We start from the raw sequence: 17,443 nt of genomic DNA on the forward strand, positions 1-17,443 counted from the left end.
ATAATAATAGAATTAAAATTAATATATTATATTATATATTATATTTTTTCTCAATAAAAAATGAGGAAGTTACACATTAGTTCTATCGTTAATGTTTTATATTATATATAGATGTGTAGAGAATTAGAGAGATTTTAGGGATTAATTTAAATTTTGTAGAACTCTTAAATATAGTACGGATAAAATAATCTTTTTATAGATAAATATATATAATAAAATTAAATTTAATATATTAAATTTTTTATCACTAAAAAATGAGGAAGTGACACCTCAGTTCCATCGTTACTGTTTTATATTATATATAGATGTGTAGAGAATTAGAGAGATTTTAGGGATTAATTTAAATTTTGTAGAACTCTTAGATATAGTATGGATAAAATAATCTTTTTTATAGATAAATATAATAATAGAATTAAAATTAATATATTATATTATATATTATATTTTTTATCAGTAAAAAATGAGGAAGTTACACCTCAGTTCTATCGTTACTGTTTTATATTATATATAGATGTGTAGAGAATTAGAGAGATTTTAGGGATTAATTTAAATTTTGTAGAACTCTTAAATATAGTACGGATAAAATAATCTTTTTATAGATAAATATATATAATAAAATTAAATTTAATATATTAAATTTTTTATCACTAAAAAATGAGGAAGTGACACCTCAGTTCCATCGTTACTGTTTTATATTATATATAGATGTGTAGAGAATTAGAGAGATTTTAGGGATTAATTTAAATTTTGTAGAACTCTTAGATATAATATGGATAAAATAATCTTTTTTATAGATAAATATAATAATAGAATTAAAATTAATATATTATATTATATATTATATTTTTTATCAGTAAAAAATGAGGAAGTTACACCTCAGTTCTATCGTTACTGTTTTATATTATATATAGATGTGTAGAGAATTAGAGAGATTTTAGGGATTAATTTAAATTTTGTAGAACTCTTAAATATAGTACGGATAAAATAATCTTTTTATAGATAAATATATATAATAAAATTAAATTTAATATATTAAATTTTTTATCACTAAAAAATGAGGAGGTGACACCTCAGTTCCATTGTTACTGTTTTATATTATATATAGATAGATGTGTAGAGAATTAGAGAGATTTTAGGGATTAATTTAAATTCTGTAGAACTCTTAGATATAGTACGGATAAAATAATATTTTTATAGATAAATATATATAGTAAAATTAAAATTAATATATTAAATTTTTTATCACTAAAAAAGGAGGAAGTGACACCTCAGTTCCATCGTTACTGTTTTATATTATATATAGATTGTTATCGAAGCCTCACCACAAATCAATCATCTTCGACAGTTCGATCAGCTTGCACGGTTGCTCGTGAGGTTCAAGCCGATTCTAGAATCAACCTCGTCAATTTAGCCATTTGTTTGGCTTCAAATTTGTCATTTTAATTCCATTTCTATTTTCAAATTGATGTTATTTCAATTCCATTTAATTGAATTCAATTTCGTTATTCGTTTTTCAATTCTATTATCATTTTATTTCAAAATTAATTATGCAGCTGAGTTAACTATTGTGTATAGAATTAACCTTGATTGTAATAGCTTACTTTTTGTGTTCAAACAATTGTAATTATTCTCTCACATCTAATACAATGGACTTTTTTTCATTTATCATTGATTTTTGCATTTATATTTCCTTTACTATATTTGTAGTGAAATTAAGTTAACTAACTAAGCTTCTATTGCAACTAAGGTTGGGCACAGTTCGGTCCAAGTCGGGGATTCATGAATCTCCAGTATTGGATTGAAATTCGGAGATTAATAAAAGGAAATCTCCAGGATTGAATTGAAAGAATAAATCTCCAGAATTGAATTGCCCCAAAATTTCAGTCCAGTCCAGTTCGGGGATTCGGAGATTCGGTTCCGGTCCAATCCAATATAATTTTTCGGTGATTCGGATAAATATCTAATAGTTTAAGTCCTAAAAAATAAATTAAAAATTTAATTTACAAGATAATAAAATATAAAATTTTATTATCTTACATAACTTGAAATAAATGATATTTTTTTAGGAAGTAAACAACATTCATTAAAAGTTACAGTAGACAATAAGGCTAAAAAACCCCACAAAATCAAAGTATTAAAAGTTACGGTAGACAACAATGCTAAAAAAACCCACAAAATCAAAGTTACATAACTTCAAATCTACACAACACAGAGTTTAGAAATTGAAATATAAAAGTTTAGAGTTTAGATCGGTAAAAGGTGGCGGTGTGCAAGGTGGAGGTGGTGGCGGCGGCGTGCGAGGTGGTAGCAGCGGTGTACGAGGTGGTAGCGGCGATGGAGGAGATAGAACCCTAGAAAAAAATCGAAACAGAGAGAATGGGTAAAAGAAGCACGAGATTCTATTTTATAAAATGCTTAAAAATTTTAATATTTAAAACTTATAATATTTGTTACTTAATTAAATGGATAACAAGAAGTAGAATTGGTTCAAATGGTTAAAGTGATTAACAATGTTCCATTTGGTTAGGTGTTCAATTCTACATTTTAGGTAAATATTTTTTATTTCATTTTATAAACGGGAATTAATCGGGATAATTTTTATGACTATATAATAATGTTATACCTTATTAATAAATTATAAATTTATATTATTGTAATTAGTTTACCAAACCTTGCAAAATGTATAACTATATTATATAATATTTCTTTTTATATAAAGTTAATATGTGAAATATAAATTTATTATTGCTAAACTTTCGGTTATTTCAGTTCGGTCCAATCCAATCCAATCCAATCCGGTTATCGGTCCGGTCCTGGATAAATTTCGGTCCAGTTCGATCCAGTTCTTTGACGAAAAGTCAACGGTCCAATCCAGTTCGGTTTTCCAAAAAAAGTCAACGGTCCGGTCCAATTCCGGAGTTTTTTTCCTCGGATATTCGGTCCGGTCCAGTATCTCCAGGATCCGCGCCCAGCCCTAATTGCAACTCAAGATGGACTTTTTCAATCCTCGCATGCTTCTCCCATCGTTTTAATTAGATTTCAAGTTTTCGTATGCATTTTTCATAAATATAGTCCTCCATATTAATTGAGAATTAACTTCTTTGACACGCTTGCACCCAAACCACACGTGACAATATTAAAATTAGCATTATTCGTAAAATATCACTAACAATTATTTTAACAGAGTTTTTGTAATTTTGTTAGTAATATACTAAATATTTTAGACATAATTGATATCTAAAAAGTATAAAATGATCGTTAAATACCATTAAATAATTATTTCTAATTTTCGATAACGTAAAACTAAAATTGAGGTGTTCGCTATGGTTACTTTGTTTTTTACAAAGTACCGTTACTTTGTGTGGTTTTCACCATTGGATTAATTTTATGCTCTATCATCCAATGGTAAAAACCACACCAAGTAACGGTACTTTGTAAAAAACAAAGTAACCATAGCAGGCACCTTAAAATTGATATTAATTTGAAACGTTTGATTTAAAGACTAAATCTGAATTTCATTTCACGAAGTAATTGAGCATCCAGCCCAACTCAACTCAACCATGGACATTTAACTTGAAGCACAGTAAGACCTAGTTTTCTGGTCAAATGACCAAATAACCACTTCACGATCTAACTACGACGTCGTTTAAATGTGGTGAGAAACTCCATTTATGACATTTTGGAAAACTGCTTATAAGTTATTTTCTCCTCGACAGAAACCTTCCTTTTTGCTCTTTTTCTTCGTTGGCTGCTCGCTAGCTCTCGGCTCAAGAAGGTGAGGTAACCAAATCAATGCTTGATCTTTGTATTCGTTCTTCTAAGTATTATCTATGTGATCTTTGATTCAATGGATTTTTGTTTTGTTACATCTTTGAATATCAGTTATACAATTATTTTATGATTTTTTTTTAGCATTTTGAACTGATAAAAGAGAATGTCTGCGGGCGTAATATCGTCAATGTAGCATTTTTTTTTTCGGTGTCTAGGTAATGATTGTAGAATGTTGAGTGTCTAGCAATAGAGCAATTTTAGTCGTGTTTGTTTTGTCACATCTTTTAATTTCTGTAATACAATTTTTTGTGCATTTTGAACTGATATAAGAGAGTGTCTAGCATTTTTCTGTTTGGTGTCGAGCAAATGATAGTAGAATCTTGAAGTGTCGTGCAATAGGGTAATTTTAGTCGTGTGGTGTTTATAATTATTCAGGTATGCAATTATGATTCGGATTTTCATTTTGTTTTGATTAAACATTTTTCTAGAGAATGATATACATTGCCTTTTGGGATGAGTAAGTTCCAGTAGTTTAAAAGTTTATATATACGGATTTCTGGTTTCGTCCAACCTACCTATTCACAATTGTTAGAAAACAAGGGAAATTTTAGTCATTTTATCATTTGTTCAGCTTTGAGATGTTCTTATATGTTATGAGGGGTACAAATGAGACGTAAAACTGTTGAAATTTTGTTTTGAATGTTTGCCACAAGCAAAATTTGGACGATTTTAGTGTATAAGTCTGTCTTTTGCAAATGGAGGAAACCTCTAATAGGCATTTGTAAAGTTTTAAACCACTCTTTGCAAATGCACAAAATCACGAGTTTTATTTTTATACTGTACCTTTTTTTTTGTGAATCACGCCCCACTAATTTTAGTCATATATCAAGAGTTTATGAAACAAACATGATAAATTTTTTATTGAACTAGTGATTTTTGCATTAGGAAGGTTACACTTTCATTATCTTCTCCAATTCTGTGATTTTGATGTTACTCTCTGATGTTCTTTTCCACCTGCCTAGTTTTTTGAGTTGTGAATTATGTTATAGGTTTTTACTCTGCAAGCTGAGCTTATTTTTTCTATTATCTGTGTACAGAAATGGCCGAAGAAACTAAGGTAGCAGCTATCATACCGGAATCTGCCTTAAAGAAAAGGAAGAGAACTGAGGAGTGGGCACTGTTGAAAAACCAAGAGTCACAGACTAGGAAGCAAAAGAATGCTGAAAATAGGAAGATCATCTTTAAGAGGGCTGAGAATTATGCTTCAGAATATAGAGAGCAGGTAATGAGCCAAGTTCAATGGATAACAAAATGACTTTTCTTGTTGTTTTGTGATATGGAGTGCCTTATTTTCTTTTTTCGCTTCAAGCTAGAGATGGTGATATGTCCTTTCCTGCATATATATATTACAGGAAAGAGAGTTGATCACATTGAAAAGAGAGGCCAAACTGAAAGGAGGGTTTTATGTCAAACCAGAGGCCAAACTGCTATTCATTGTTCGTATTCGTGGGTAAGCATAGTAACAAAGCTGATATATTCATTGTGTCGCGTCCTTTCTCGTTCCATTCATGATCATATATGAGTTCGTATTTGTGGGTAAGCATAGTAAAAAAGCTGAAATATTCATAGTGTCACATCCGTTCTTGTTCCATTCATGATCATATCTCTGTTAAATTTGACATCTCTATTTACTTTACTGTTGCTTCTTGACAGTATCAATGCAATGGATCCAAAGACAAGAAAAATCTTGCAGCTTCTGCGTCTGAGACAGGTAATTTATTGAATATTTAACACTAATATTAAGACACTTTACCCTTTTGCGTTCACTGATATGGTGGCTTGATCCCTGTGTACTTTAACCCATTTAGTGGCAGTGTCTTAAACTGTTAAATTTTCTTTGGCAGATATTTAATGGTGTGTTCCTGAAAGTGAATAAAGCAACCATCAACATGCTGCATAGGGTTGAACCATATGTTACTTATGGGTAAGGCAGTTTGGTTCATCACGATTTCATTAATTCAATTTTGGAGTTCCTCTTTGAGGTTCTTATCAAGGAAAAAACGTATCATGAGGTCCCTGATCATTCTGATTGTGGTGGATTGAGCCCCTCATCTTTTATTTCAACACATTAGGGCCTTGATTATTTATTTTTGGTCACATTTTAAGCTTCTGTTTGCCAAGTCAGCTGTGAATATCTAACTCATGTCATCTACTTCTGAAATTATAGTTTTTAGAGTAGTTGCTTTATAGATAAATAAGTCAAACATTTAGAAAAAAACTATTTTCAAATTGTTAAAAATGCAAATTTGGGATGTAGATTAGATGAGTAACGCTCTATGAATCGAATTCTATGTTCAAAGTTGACTTTTCTGCCATCAAGGGCTTCCAAAAATAAATTATTGGATGTGTTAAAATGATATATCAGGGGCTCAATCCAGTCCACAAAATCAGAATGATCAAGGGTCTCTGTATGCTTTTCGCCTCTTATCAATTACCCATTGGAAGGAAAACAGTTTCAGTTCACTGCTCTTTGCTATACACATCAAATTGCATCGAAACATGAAATTCCAGTTCTTGATTGATAATTGTTTTTGGTCTGTGCATCATATGCTTCTAGATGTTAGATTCCCAGTTTAAAAATGATTTATACAGCCAATAAGTATGGAGCATGTACTCTGATTTGATGATATTTTTCATTTTGTAGATATCCCAATCTTAAAAGCGTGAGAGAGTTGCTCTACAAGAGGGGTTTTGGCAAGCTGAACAATCAGAGAATTGCCCTCACTGATAACTCCATCATTGAAGAGGTAATGATGTTCACTAGCCCATTTTACATCTACGTTTAATAGAAACTGAGAAACGATATTTGCAAAAAAATATAGGAGACAGAAATGTGGGGAAAAGATATAGGGAATGCAAACATGGGAAAACATGTAGATAGTAAAAATATATAGATGTTGTTATAAATTTGTAAAATTTAAGAATGTACATTATACAATAGAGGAAGAAAGTGATCTTCTCATAAACCTTGTAGAAGATGAGCTATAAAGTATTCCAAATTTATTGAACATGTAATTAGCATTGATCCATTTTTGAAAGCACATATGTTCCATGGAAACTCTTCGTTAGTAGCGTTTCCGTGTTTCATCCTTGTCAGAAACGAAACCCCTGGAAACCAGTACAACATGTTCCCAGACAAGTTTCCGTAAATATTGAAAATAGAAAACAAACACAATCCAATTACAATTTCGACTATGATTCTAGCTGATTGAAACTTCATCTTTAGCTAAAACTTCTTAATTGATGACAATTTTTATCATTATACTTGTATATTTATGAATATGTGCTTATGTTTTTAATGTTTACACGTTTTCCCACATTCCGTTTCTTATATGTTTTAAAAATAACATCCATTTTCATATCCGTGTCTGTTTCTGTTTACATGCAACATAGAGCAAATCACATTCTAAGCAACGAGTTTCTATTTAAAAAACGAGTTTCCAATTTCTTTAAATTTACGGAAACATAATCCAAAACATTTTGTACAAGTTTGCAAGAGTTTCGGGTTCGAAACAGATACAAAAACACTTTAGAATTAAAGTTGCATGCAACATAGCTTCATATGAATCTGTATACATGTGCAGGGTCTGGGACAATTTGGGATAATTTGCATGGAAGATTTGATTCATGAGATAATGAGTGTGGGTCCTCATTTCAAGGAAGCAAACAATTTTCTATGGCCATTTCAACTGAGTGCTCCATCTGGAGGTTTGAAGAAAAAGAGGAACCATTATGTGGAAGGTGGAGATGCTGGTAATCGTGAGGATTACATCAATGAGCTTATTAGGAGGATCAATTAATAATTAGATTATATTAGATTATGTCTTCTGTTTTTTCAGAAAAAGAAAGAAAGAAAGAAAGATAGATTGAGTATTTTTCAGACATTACTGAGTGTTAGGGACAGTTCTTTCTGTTTCAAGATTCTTATCTTCTTACGCTGTAGTTTCATAGTTTCCATTTTATAGTGCTATTTTGAGATTTTACAATTCTAAAGAATTTTCTGAGTCCAAATGTTATTAATGAACAGGCAAGTTTTCATTTTTGGTCTAATATATTTGCACTCCTTTCAAGTTTACCATTACCATAAAGATTTGACTTTTTGAACTTTGAAGATGTTAATTATTGCCCTTAAATAAAAGGGCTAATCAGTTGTTTTCAAAGCTTAAAAACTCCTAGTGGTTGAGAGCTTACTTATGCCTTGGGAGGTTATGGGTTCGAATCACATCCGGATCTGGTGGGGATTTTTTTTTCTTCTTTAATGTAAGCGCGTTGCGCAATTATTTTTTTTTTAAAAAAAAAAGCTTAAAAACTCCTAGTTTTATAGGATAAATTATACTCATGAAAATGAAAGAAACGAAGTAGAATGTTTTGGAGGAAAAAAAAAATCACGTAGCATGAAACTATATGAGATATATTTTTTTTTTTAAATTAACTTTTATTTTATTGGCTCTCGTGCTTAGACCTGGCAATTATCGTGTTCGTGTCGTGTCATTTCGGGTTCGTGTCAAAAAGAGTAAACCCAAATCCAACCCAAAAACTTTCGTGTCAAAGTCGTGTTAACCTATTCGGGTTAGTGTCGATTTCGTGTCGTGTTTTCGGGTTACATGTAATTTTGTTATGCGTATATATTAATAATAACTCTTAAAAATATAAGAAGATTTGGTACTGTTTTTAAACATTTTATATCATTTTTAGATTAGTATGCTAACAATAATTATCGAAAAGTTCGATAATATCATGTTAGAGGGTTATGTAATGTGTTTATAACAATTTAGAAAATTCAAATTAATATTTGCAATTAATAATTATAATTTTATTATCTTTATTAATAAAGTGACATAAAAAAACATGAGAGAATATAACAATAATTTTCAATATCCGTGTCATTTCGTGTCGTTTTCGGGTTCACATATCAACACTAACCCAACCCAAAAATTAGCGTGTCAGTTTCGTGTCAACCCAAAAATGACCCATTACCTATTAAGCTCAACACTAACACTAAAAATCCGTGTCGTGTTCGTGTCGTGTAATCGGATCGTGTGTCATTTTGCCACCTCTCGTGCTTCAAAACTTGATGTAAAATGTAAATGGTTTCAGTGCCTTCTTTCCGGAAACGGGTAGTTTCGATCCAGGAATGGCAATGGAAAATGGTGTTGATGTTCCTTGTCCCGGTAAATGATTTCAAAATAAGTTTAAAGGATTAAAATTATTTAGAACCATATTTTAAAACTACATTATCGATTTGAAATCATAATTTTTGTAGTTTTTTTTTCCTTTCTAAGCATCAATTTTCTCTCTTCTAATATGAAAATATACATGAATTAATTAGTAGAAACCAAAGAGTTAAATAACTAAAGTAAAACCAAAGTGTTACTAGCTATTGAAGTGCTCAAAAGTTACAATTCAAATCTTTTATGCTGGGTTTGAAGTTAAATTATAAGGGTAGATGAATATAGTTTACTCCAAATATTGATAATGAACAAACAAAATATAAAGGGGACATGAAAATATATGAACTAATTAAAAGAAAAAATATATAAAAACTGTATCGAACATACTTAACACATTCTAACTTGCCAAATCAAAACCACCTAACAATCAATATTTTCCTAAATATACCATAAACCTAGAGAGATTTTAGTATAGTATCAGCGCACTACTAAGTTATCCGTACATCAGACTAATAATTTAATAACATGTGGTACATTAATTAATAAAATCTATATTAACATGTGTAATTAATTGAGTAATTATTTTTAAATTAATTATTAAAATAAAATTCTAGACTCTAAATTATAAATCCTAAACTCTAAATTATAAGTCATATACTATAAAATAAATAACATGTCATCAAATTATTAGCTCGATACATCACATTATCCGTGTACCGAGTGTATATCCTAAACCTAACACTAAAAAAAATGGAATAGTTACATAGATGTGAAGAAAGGCTTAATTTATTACAAGTTCCCATACTTATAAAAGAAATTACAATTATGTCAAATGATCGTTAACTTAAACAACTTTTAGCATAGAATATCCCTTATAAAAAGGGTTAATTAATATTTTCTTATTTTTAAATAAAAAAAACAGTAAAAACAAAACTAAATAACTCCTAATTTGGAAAAAATAAACTGTAAGGGGCAATCGATTCCCTTTTTTTACTACGGTTTTCATTTGAGCGGATGGAATTTAGACATGATTTTCTATGTAATTTCTTATCATATAAAGGTGTATTGGATTGAGCCGGACTCGGATTTTTGAAAGTTTAACTCATTCTACATACCGTGTATATCACCTTAGGCAAGAAAATGAGAAATATGCTTATACAAGTCCATCTCATGAAATTGTCATCCCTATGAATGAACATGGATAGATCCGAAGCTACGAGGAGCCTTAACAAAAAGTAGTGAATGAAACATATCAATGTACGCTGATCGTGGAGGTCGAGTTGGTATAAGAACACTATAGGAGGCATGGACTACATTTGGTGTCAGATCTCCACAGCCTCCTGGATCAATAGTCTGTACTCGCCTAAGCAATCTACTCTAGTTTACTAAGGACTAAGAGAGTCGGACATTTAATCTTCGCGAAGGAGGTGGATGCCTCCATAGGGTATAACTCTATGAACATTATGGGCTCTGAAATAGTCCATAATATATGCCCATTATAGGATGAGGTTTACATACAAAGAGACACGAAATACCAATAGACGCATTTTCACTTCAAAAATGAGAGTTTTAGGTGTTTGGTTAGTGACATCTTGTTTTCTTTTTACGTCTGAAAAACAGTTTTTCCCAACAGCAAACCGTAACAGCAAACAATAGGTCAAACAAACGGACCTTAAATGTTGAATGAAAAAATAGTTGAAAAGTTTTCCTGCATAAAAACGTGAAAGTTTGAAAGCCTCGAGATATATTTTTCCACAAAATATGTAATGGTAATTTCATAGAGAGATTTAGAAGAAAAGTACCACTCATAATTTACCAAAAATTGAACATTTGCAATGTCCATTACACTAGGGCAGAAATTAAATAGTAACCAAACACCTATTCAGGATAAATTCAAGAGGGAAAGAAATTATGGCAAGTAAGAGCCCTCATAAGGGAAACAACGTGTATAGCGATGTGTGTGGGGATCCTCCAAACATTGGATGCTTACAATAAAAGTTCGCTGGAAAAATTCATGTAAGCTGTATACAAGATTTTAATTTTGTATACGAAAACCACAAAAAATATCGATTGTAACACAAATAACCAAAAAAGTGCAACCTGTCAGTGAATCTGAATCTGTCCATGACCACATCGCAGCGGGAAGAAGTTCATGAATCTGCCAATGAATGTACTAGAACGACTCATTCCTTTAAGTAGCTGTCACAATTAGAGTCCGTTTGTTTTACCTACTGTTTGCTGTTACGGTTTGCTGTTGGAAAAGATTGCTTTTCCAAAAGTCACGGATTCTTTGCTTTTATAAAAGGCTACTTTCCAGTGGTAAAAGACAAACAGAAAGTCACTAACCAAACAACTAAAATTCTCCTTCTTGAAGCGAAAAGGAAAATAGTAGCATGAAAAGGAGATACCAAACACCCCTTAGAATGTCTCATTCCATTAAGTAGCTGTCACAATTTACAAAACATCACCTACACCCAGCTTACTTAATATAACTCTATTAGCAGCCTCAACTCAACAAATTAATTGAACCATTCAAACACTGATGAGTTGAAACATAGTCAACACAGCTTCTCCCGATCAAAATCTTGCTTTATTTGCAAAAACATTTCAGATTCTCTCGATCAAAATCATGCTTTATCTACAAAAATGTCAACTCGGTAATTCTGTTAGCATGTATTTAGTTGTAGCATGTTAACTTCTAAATATTGTTTCCATGCACTCAATGGGCTGACATATGGAACTCTATGCGTATTTTCCTTTGCCATAACGTTGGCAAGAAAACCCTTGGCAGCGAAACCTAGTAGCTCAGTCGGGTCCATAGAACCGCGCAGACTAGAAAGCACTCCGCTCGTTCTGAAACTTCGTTCAGGCAAAATAGTCTCATTATGAGTGGTTATTTCGGGATTCAGTTGATTTTCAGATGCTAATGAATCATCCCTAGAAAACACAATGCTTCCCATACCAAATGAATCCCAATCAACCTGTTGTAGCATATCAGCTGCCCTATCTGCGCTAGGTTGCGGCTGCATGATAGACTGTTGTTTAAATGCTAGCTTTTCAACTTGAACTTTCAGTTCAAGTAGTTGGCTGCCAATTCTTGAAGCTACAGCATCATATAATTTTCCTCTTGATATTTTCTCTGTTCCTTCTGCATTTACCAAATCCTCAAAATGAATGGGGTCACCAACAAGCACTGTGACCTGCATTAACCATATAAAAATAGTGAGAGCAATGCAGAAAAAAAAGAATAATAATCACATTTCGCAAGGAAAAGAGCAATTAGAAAAAGTAATCAAATGAGACAACCTAAGAGATGGTAGATAAGAAGAGTCACAAAGAAAAACAAAGGTAGAAAATAATGTAATGGGGAACATAGAGACATGTTACTTCATATGATAGACTACGTACCGTCTTACCGATCCTAGGGAACTTAGCTCCTATAGGCATGATTTCCTGCATGCCCGTGTGTACAAATGGGATAACCACAGGGAGAGTATCAGCATCAAGAATCAACCTAAGAAATATGAAACATAACAATAATCAAATCAAATGGCTATCAAAGGAAGTAAAGTATATATTTCAGATTAGATTTCCTCCACTTGAAAGTTTTATATGCTTAATTACAAAAATGTGTGCATCTCCCTATCACCTTCCTAGCTCGAAATTGTTAGAAGTCCCTTAGATAGATTCTTACCTCCCAACACCCCTTTTTGAAGACCTCATAGTTTTTCCACCATCACGAGAACGACTTCCTTCTGGGAAAATGTGAACCCATCCACCATTGTTCAGCTTGGCGAGAGCCATATCCATCCCCTGCAGCAGAAGCAAGAAAGAAAAGGAGAATAGTTTAAGAGAGGAAAGACAGTTCACAATCAAGAAGAACAGGAAAAAAAAATATATTGATAAAAGTGGGGGATTTGGGATCTGATGACTCAGAAAGAGATCAAGCATGATCTTCCAGCTGATTCTATTGTTCAGTTTAGCAGAAGATACTTCTACAAGTAGTGCAAGCTTGAGAATAATGCATATTTGAATGTGAATATTCTACAAATGCAGATATCCAAATATTTAGAACTCCCCAATGCTATTTGCAAACATTCAATCACAGACGACATATATGCTTCCAGAGCATCCAAGGAGCCAACTCAATATGCTGTGTTAGTGCATCCATTCAAAGTTCTGAAACAACAATTAAATAATATACTCAATTTACAAACTCATGACAGTACCTTCTGATAAATTCCATCACCACGAGCAACAGGCAAAACTTTGACAGATCGGAAAAATGCAGATGTAACAGGATTGCGAAAACATCGATCAGTAGCACAAAGGGTCCATCTTAAGTTCTGAGCATCCAAGAGTACATTTGGCGGAAGTAGCGAAGCAATAACAAATGGGTCATCAACAGAAGCAACATGATTGCTCACCTGCAGTAGGCAAAATATTAATGTTAACCAACTCATTACCATGATCCATGATCTACCAAGGAGAAATTATCATACAAGTAAAACAGAAATTGAAATCAAACAGGGATTAAATAACCAAAAATTGCACAGGACAGAGTAATGGCCAATTAAATCAGACAAAAGTGACTAGTATGATGGTTAAACATTTTAATGGGTAACTGAGTTGTACCGTTAAAAGAGGCTTGTTTCTAGGCCTATGAAGCAAGGTGTCGTGTAATTTCTCTAACCCATAGACCTGTAATTACCAAGGAATCTCTGTTAATATCTTGAGAATTATCAACAACCAAAGAAAATATTAGGTGATTTAAACAAATAATCACACCTGCACGCGGTTCAGGCCATTCATAAATACATAGCACATATTTCCAAGGAGAGGAACAGCAACGGACTGAAGAATGCGAATAATAGCAGAATCTTCTTCAGCATTGAAATCTTTACTAACTGCATAACAAAAATCCAAACATAAGCATGATTAATTTAATGATTACATTAGTAAGAAGATAAGCTAGTCAATACCCTGGAATCCCCAACTTGAATAAGGGAAAGTACTATTAACAAGTCACCTGAAATCTCTTTTGGGAAAATCAAAGTTCATTTCCTAGAAGGAACAGCCACTGCTGACAATAGGTAACTTCTAAGGCTGATTACTGATTAAGCACTAATCTGATTATCTGACATATGGATCGACCATTGCAACAAAACTACACAGGCAAACACAAAGTTAAGCAATCCGAAGTGACGCCAGGCTGCTGAACGTAGCAGCAATCAGCTGAAATCTTTTCGGGAAATGAAAGTTAATTCCCTAGAAAAGAAACAGCTAGTGCTAGCAATAGGTACTTCTAACGCTGATTACTAATTGAGCAGTAAATCTGCTTGTCTGACATATAGATAGATCATTGCAGCAAAACTACACAGGCAGACACAAAAATTAAGCAATTCGAAGTGATGTAAGGTTGCTGAAGGTAGCAGCAATCAGCTGAAATCTCTTTTCGGGGGAATGAAAGTTAATTTCCTAGAAAAGGAACGTTGACTGCTTGCAATAGGTAACTTCTAACGCTGATTACTAATTGAGAACTAAAATCTGATTATCTGACATATGGATCGATCAGCAAAACTACACAGGCAGACACGAAAATTAAGCAATTCGAAGTGATGCAAGCTAAACATAACGGCAATTAAAGAAAAGAAATCTAAGTAAAGAACTCCGTCGTATTAGAACGATCAAATAACAAAATACGACTTCAACACACGAAGAACAAAGCCGACAATGTAATACACGAGAAAGGAAAGAAATGAAGCACCTCTTTTGCGATAAAAGGCTGAAGAAGACTGCAAAGAACCCTGTCGAAAGTCACGGAAGCGAGTGAGCCAATGTTGAACCGTGGAAGAGAAATAACCATGAGGAAACATAGGCGGACGTTGGCGATGACGGTCAACCGCCACTCGGAACCGCTCTGTGAGACGAAGCTGTAATACTCGTGCTTTGCTCTTCCATAGATCTGCTCTTTCGATCCTATGTACGGCCATTAATATGCAAATGAAATTTGAAAATACAATGGCACAAGATTTCCTGTGTAGAGAGAAGGAGCAAGAGGAAGGTTCAGAGAGGCAGAGGAAAAGTAGGAAGGAAGCAGAGAAATGGTGGAGGCGGTAGTGGAAGGGGATCCGACCCGACCCGATCACGTAGTAGCGGGATCCGTTATGCTGATGTAAGCGATTTTATAGTTATGAAATTTGGATAAGAGATAAAATATCTTATGGGCCGAATACAAACAGAAGTAAGTATTACATAGTATTCTGTGGGCCCGAAGAAAGACGTGTCTTTTCTACCAGGGTCAATCAATGGGTAGCTTTATTGAGCTCCTGCCTTGTGTCCTGCTACGATTCCAGAGCAATCCAATGAAATGTGCAATGGGGTAAAATATTTATTTATAACTTTTCTAATTTTTCAGTTCGAGACTCGTTAGATTTTTTTTTTTTTTTCTAAATTAATTTTTTTTACGTGTGCTAAAAAATATGCTACAATTCGAACTCAAAATTCAATTTAAACAACTCAAACCTTTAATTACTTAAATCAATTTTAATTAGTAACAGATAAATAATTTAATAGTATATGATAGTATCTGTTTAGTATTGCCATGTCCAGAGCCGATTTAATTATAAATTATGCTTCTTTTTTTATAGTGCACAAATTTTGTTAGTCAAAATAGATTTATAATCCACAAAAAAAAAAAAAAATCAATACATAAATAACTCAAATGATTCAGCAGTCTTCTTCATTTAGACTTTAGAAATTTTCTTCTAGCTTTTATGCGATGATAAAACAATTCTTTATTTTATTTTGTTTTTTTATTAAATAATTTTTTAATTTGATCTACTGTAATAAACTGAGTAGTTTCTTTTTTATTTATACTCCATTCGTTCCATAATACATGTCTTTCTAGAGATTTTTTTTATTCTACAATACATGTCATTTTGTTTCAATCTATACACATTAATTTACTTTTACCAAATATACCCCTATTTAAGTTGACTTTTTACCTTGGGAATAGATAAAGTTACTAGTGGATGCAATTAAGACAAGGATAACAAAGTCTTTTACTTAAAATTAATTGCATTTCTTAATTAGTATGCATTAACCTTAAAAGACATGTATTGTGGAAGAGAATGAGTAGTTTTTTTTGTTCTTTCTACCTTTATGTGTGAAATGTCTCTATATGAGTGTTTATCGTCTGTCTTTCTATATGAGTGTTATCATGTTTTATATCATTATATAGATCTGACTCGTTGAAAGATCATGAAATCATTTTTTTTTTGTGAGATGAACGAACAATTGTATTAAGAAGATGATATCAAATCATTACAAAGTGCATCACCTAACCAACTAGGGATGGTAAATGATGTAAAAACGTGAGCATTGGATCGGGCCTGACGTGCTATAACATGAGCAGCCCCGTTCGCTACACGTGGAGAAAACAAAACTAAGAAATTGTTTCTATTAGCAAGAATATGTTTACAATCAAAGATGATACCTCCAAACTCGGACCAATCCGCCTTATCGCTCTTGAAACTATCCACAACTTCTTTGGAATCGCTTTAAAAAAAAATCATTTTTCTTTATTTATAGTTTTTTTGTTCTTTCTACCTTTTATTTTAAAATGTCTCTCTATATGGGTGTTTGTCGTCACTCTTCCTATATGAGTGTTATCATGCTTTCTATCATCACATAGATCCGATTCATTGGAAGATCATGAAGTCATTTTTGACGAAAATGACCCTAAAGTCGATTCAGGGTGTAGTTTATTTCTCACCATTATGCCAAAAATAGTTTCAAACACTGTCTATTACTGCCCTATCACGATCTATGATATTGAAAATGCAGATTCAAACTTTTTTATGTACTTTTTTAATTTTTTTTATGTATTTCTAGATTATAAGTTTTAAATTTTTGATATCGAAATATATTACTTTTTTCTATTAATGAAACAATTATCCTTCTTCTAAATAAAAAATAATATGAACTCAAAATAGTAATTTACTATAAATATATTATTTTTAAAATTTATGCAGTTATATAAATTATTTAGCAGTTTAGCTTTCTATATTTTTATAATAAATATTATGGTAAATAATTATAAGGTCCTTACGTTTTTACTTAACACGCTAGTAAGTCCATCATATTATTACAAGGTCCTTAAGTTTTATCGTAATCAATTCTTTAGTCCTTCCATCTATTTTTGTAAATGAAAGTCCAAATTTGTCCCTAGTTATATACATTAAAAAATTAATCTTTTAGTTTCAAATTTAATCTAATTAGTTTTAATGAAATTTTTGAATTACATATACACTGAAATTAATATACTTGAAAAAATGTATTATTAATTTTCTTAAATTGCAATTATTTTTTTTGATATAATATCTTTAAACTAACATTAAATATTATTATAATTTTTTAAAAATCATATATTTTTTTCT

General features: G+C 31.9%; 2 protein-coding genes across 3 annotated transcripts; one reads left to right on the forward strand and one right to left on the reverse strand.

The window, feature by feature from the left end:
• The first annotated feature begins 3,699 nt into the window (after positions 1 to 3,699).
• LOC136207143 (large ribosomal subunit protein uL30y-like) lies at positions 3,700 to 7,881 on the forward strand. Of its 2 annotated transcripts, none has more exons than XM_065998429.1 (7): positions 3,700 to 3,780; positions 4,869 to 5,053; positions 5,184 to 5,281; positions 5,485 to 5,542; positions 5,676 to 5,755; positions 6,476 to 6,578; positions 7,416 to 7,881. In XM_065998429.1, exons 2-7 carry the CDS (start codon positions 4,871 to 4,873, stop codon positions 7,629 to 7,631), a joined length of 738 nt encoding a protein of 245 aa, XP_065854501.1. In that variant the 5' UTR covers positions 3,700 to 3,780; positions 4,869 to 4,870; the 3' UTR covers positions 7,632 to 7,881. The 2 variants fall into 2 exon arrangements, with proteins under 2 accessions (XP_065854501.1, XP_065854502.1); XM_065998430.1 differs by having other exon boundaries at positions 3,700 to 3,775.
• Positions 7,882 to 10,853: 2,972 nt separating this feature from the next.
• Positions 10,854 to 15,165, reverse strand: LOC136206839 (uncharacterized). The gene is made up of 7 exons (XM_065998024.1): positions 14,770 to 15,165; positions 13,791 to 13,909; positions 13,638 to 13,703; positions 13,232 to 13,429; positions 12,697 to 12,815; positions 12,411 to 12,516; positions 10,854 to 12,202 (listed from the first exon to the last, which is right to left on the reverse strand). The coding sequence occupies exons 1-7, from the start codon at positions 14,993 to 14,995 to the stop codon at positions 11,669 to 11,671; spliced, it is 1,368 nt and encodes a 455-aa protein (XP_065854096.1). The 5' UTR covers positions 14,996 to 15,165; the 3' UTR covers positions 10,854 to 11,668.
• Positions 15,166 to 17,443: the final 2,278 nt, after the last annotated feature.

The sequence above is a fragment of the Euphorbia lathyris genome, chromosome 9, assembly GCF_963576675.1.
Source record: "Euphorbia lathyris chromosome 9, ddEupLath1.1, whole genome shotgun sequence".
NCBI lineage: Eukaryota > Viridiplantae > Streptophyta > Magnoliopsida > Malpighiales > Euphorbiaceae > Euphorbia > Euphorbia lathyris.

Excerpts from the sequence above, each read along its gene's own strand:
- LOC136207143 (XM_065998429.1), top strand. The coding sequence starts at position 4,871 with ATGGCCGAAGAAACTAAGGTAGCAGCTATCATACCGGAATCTGCCTTA. Across the intron at positions 5,282-5,484 it reads TTCATTGTTCGTATTCGTGG|TATCAATGCAATGGATCCAA; the intron begins GTAAGCATAGTA and ends GCTTCTTGACAG. Across the intron at positions 5,756-6,475 it reads GAACCATATGTTACTTATGG|ATATCCCAATCTTAAAAGCG; the intron begins GTAAGGCAGTTT and ends TTCATTTTGTAG.
- LOC136206839 (XM_065998024.1), bottom strand. The coding sequence starts at position 14,995 with ATGGCCGTACATAGGATCGAAAGAGCAGATCTATGGAAGAGCAAAGCA. Across the intron at positions 12,517-12,696 it reads TCAAAAAGGGGTGTTGGGAG|GTTGATTCTTGATGCTGATA; the intron begins GTAAGAATCTAT and ends CATATTTCTTAG. Across the intron at positions 12,203-12,410 it reads TCCCTAGGATCGGTAAGACG|GTCACAGTGCTTGTTGGTGA; the intron begins GTACGTAGTCTA and ends TGGTTAATGCAG.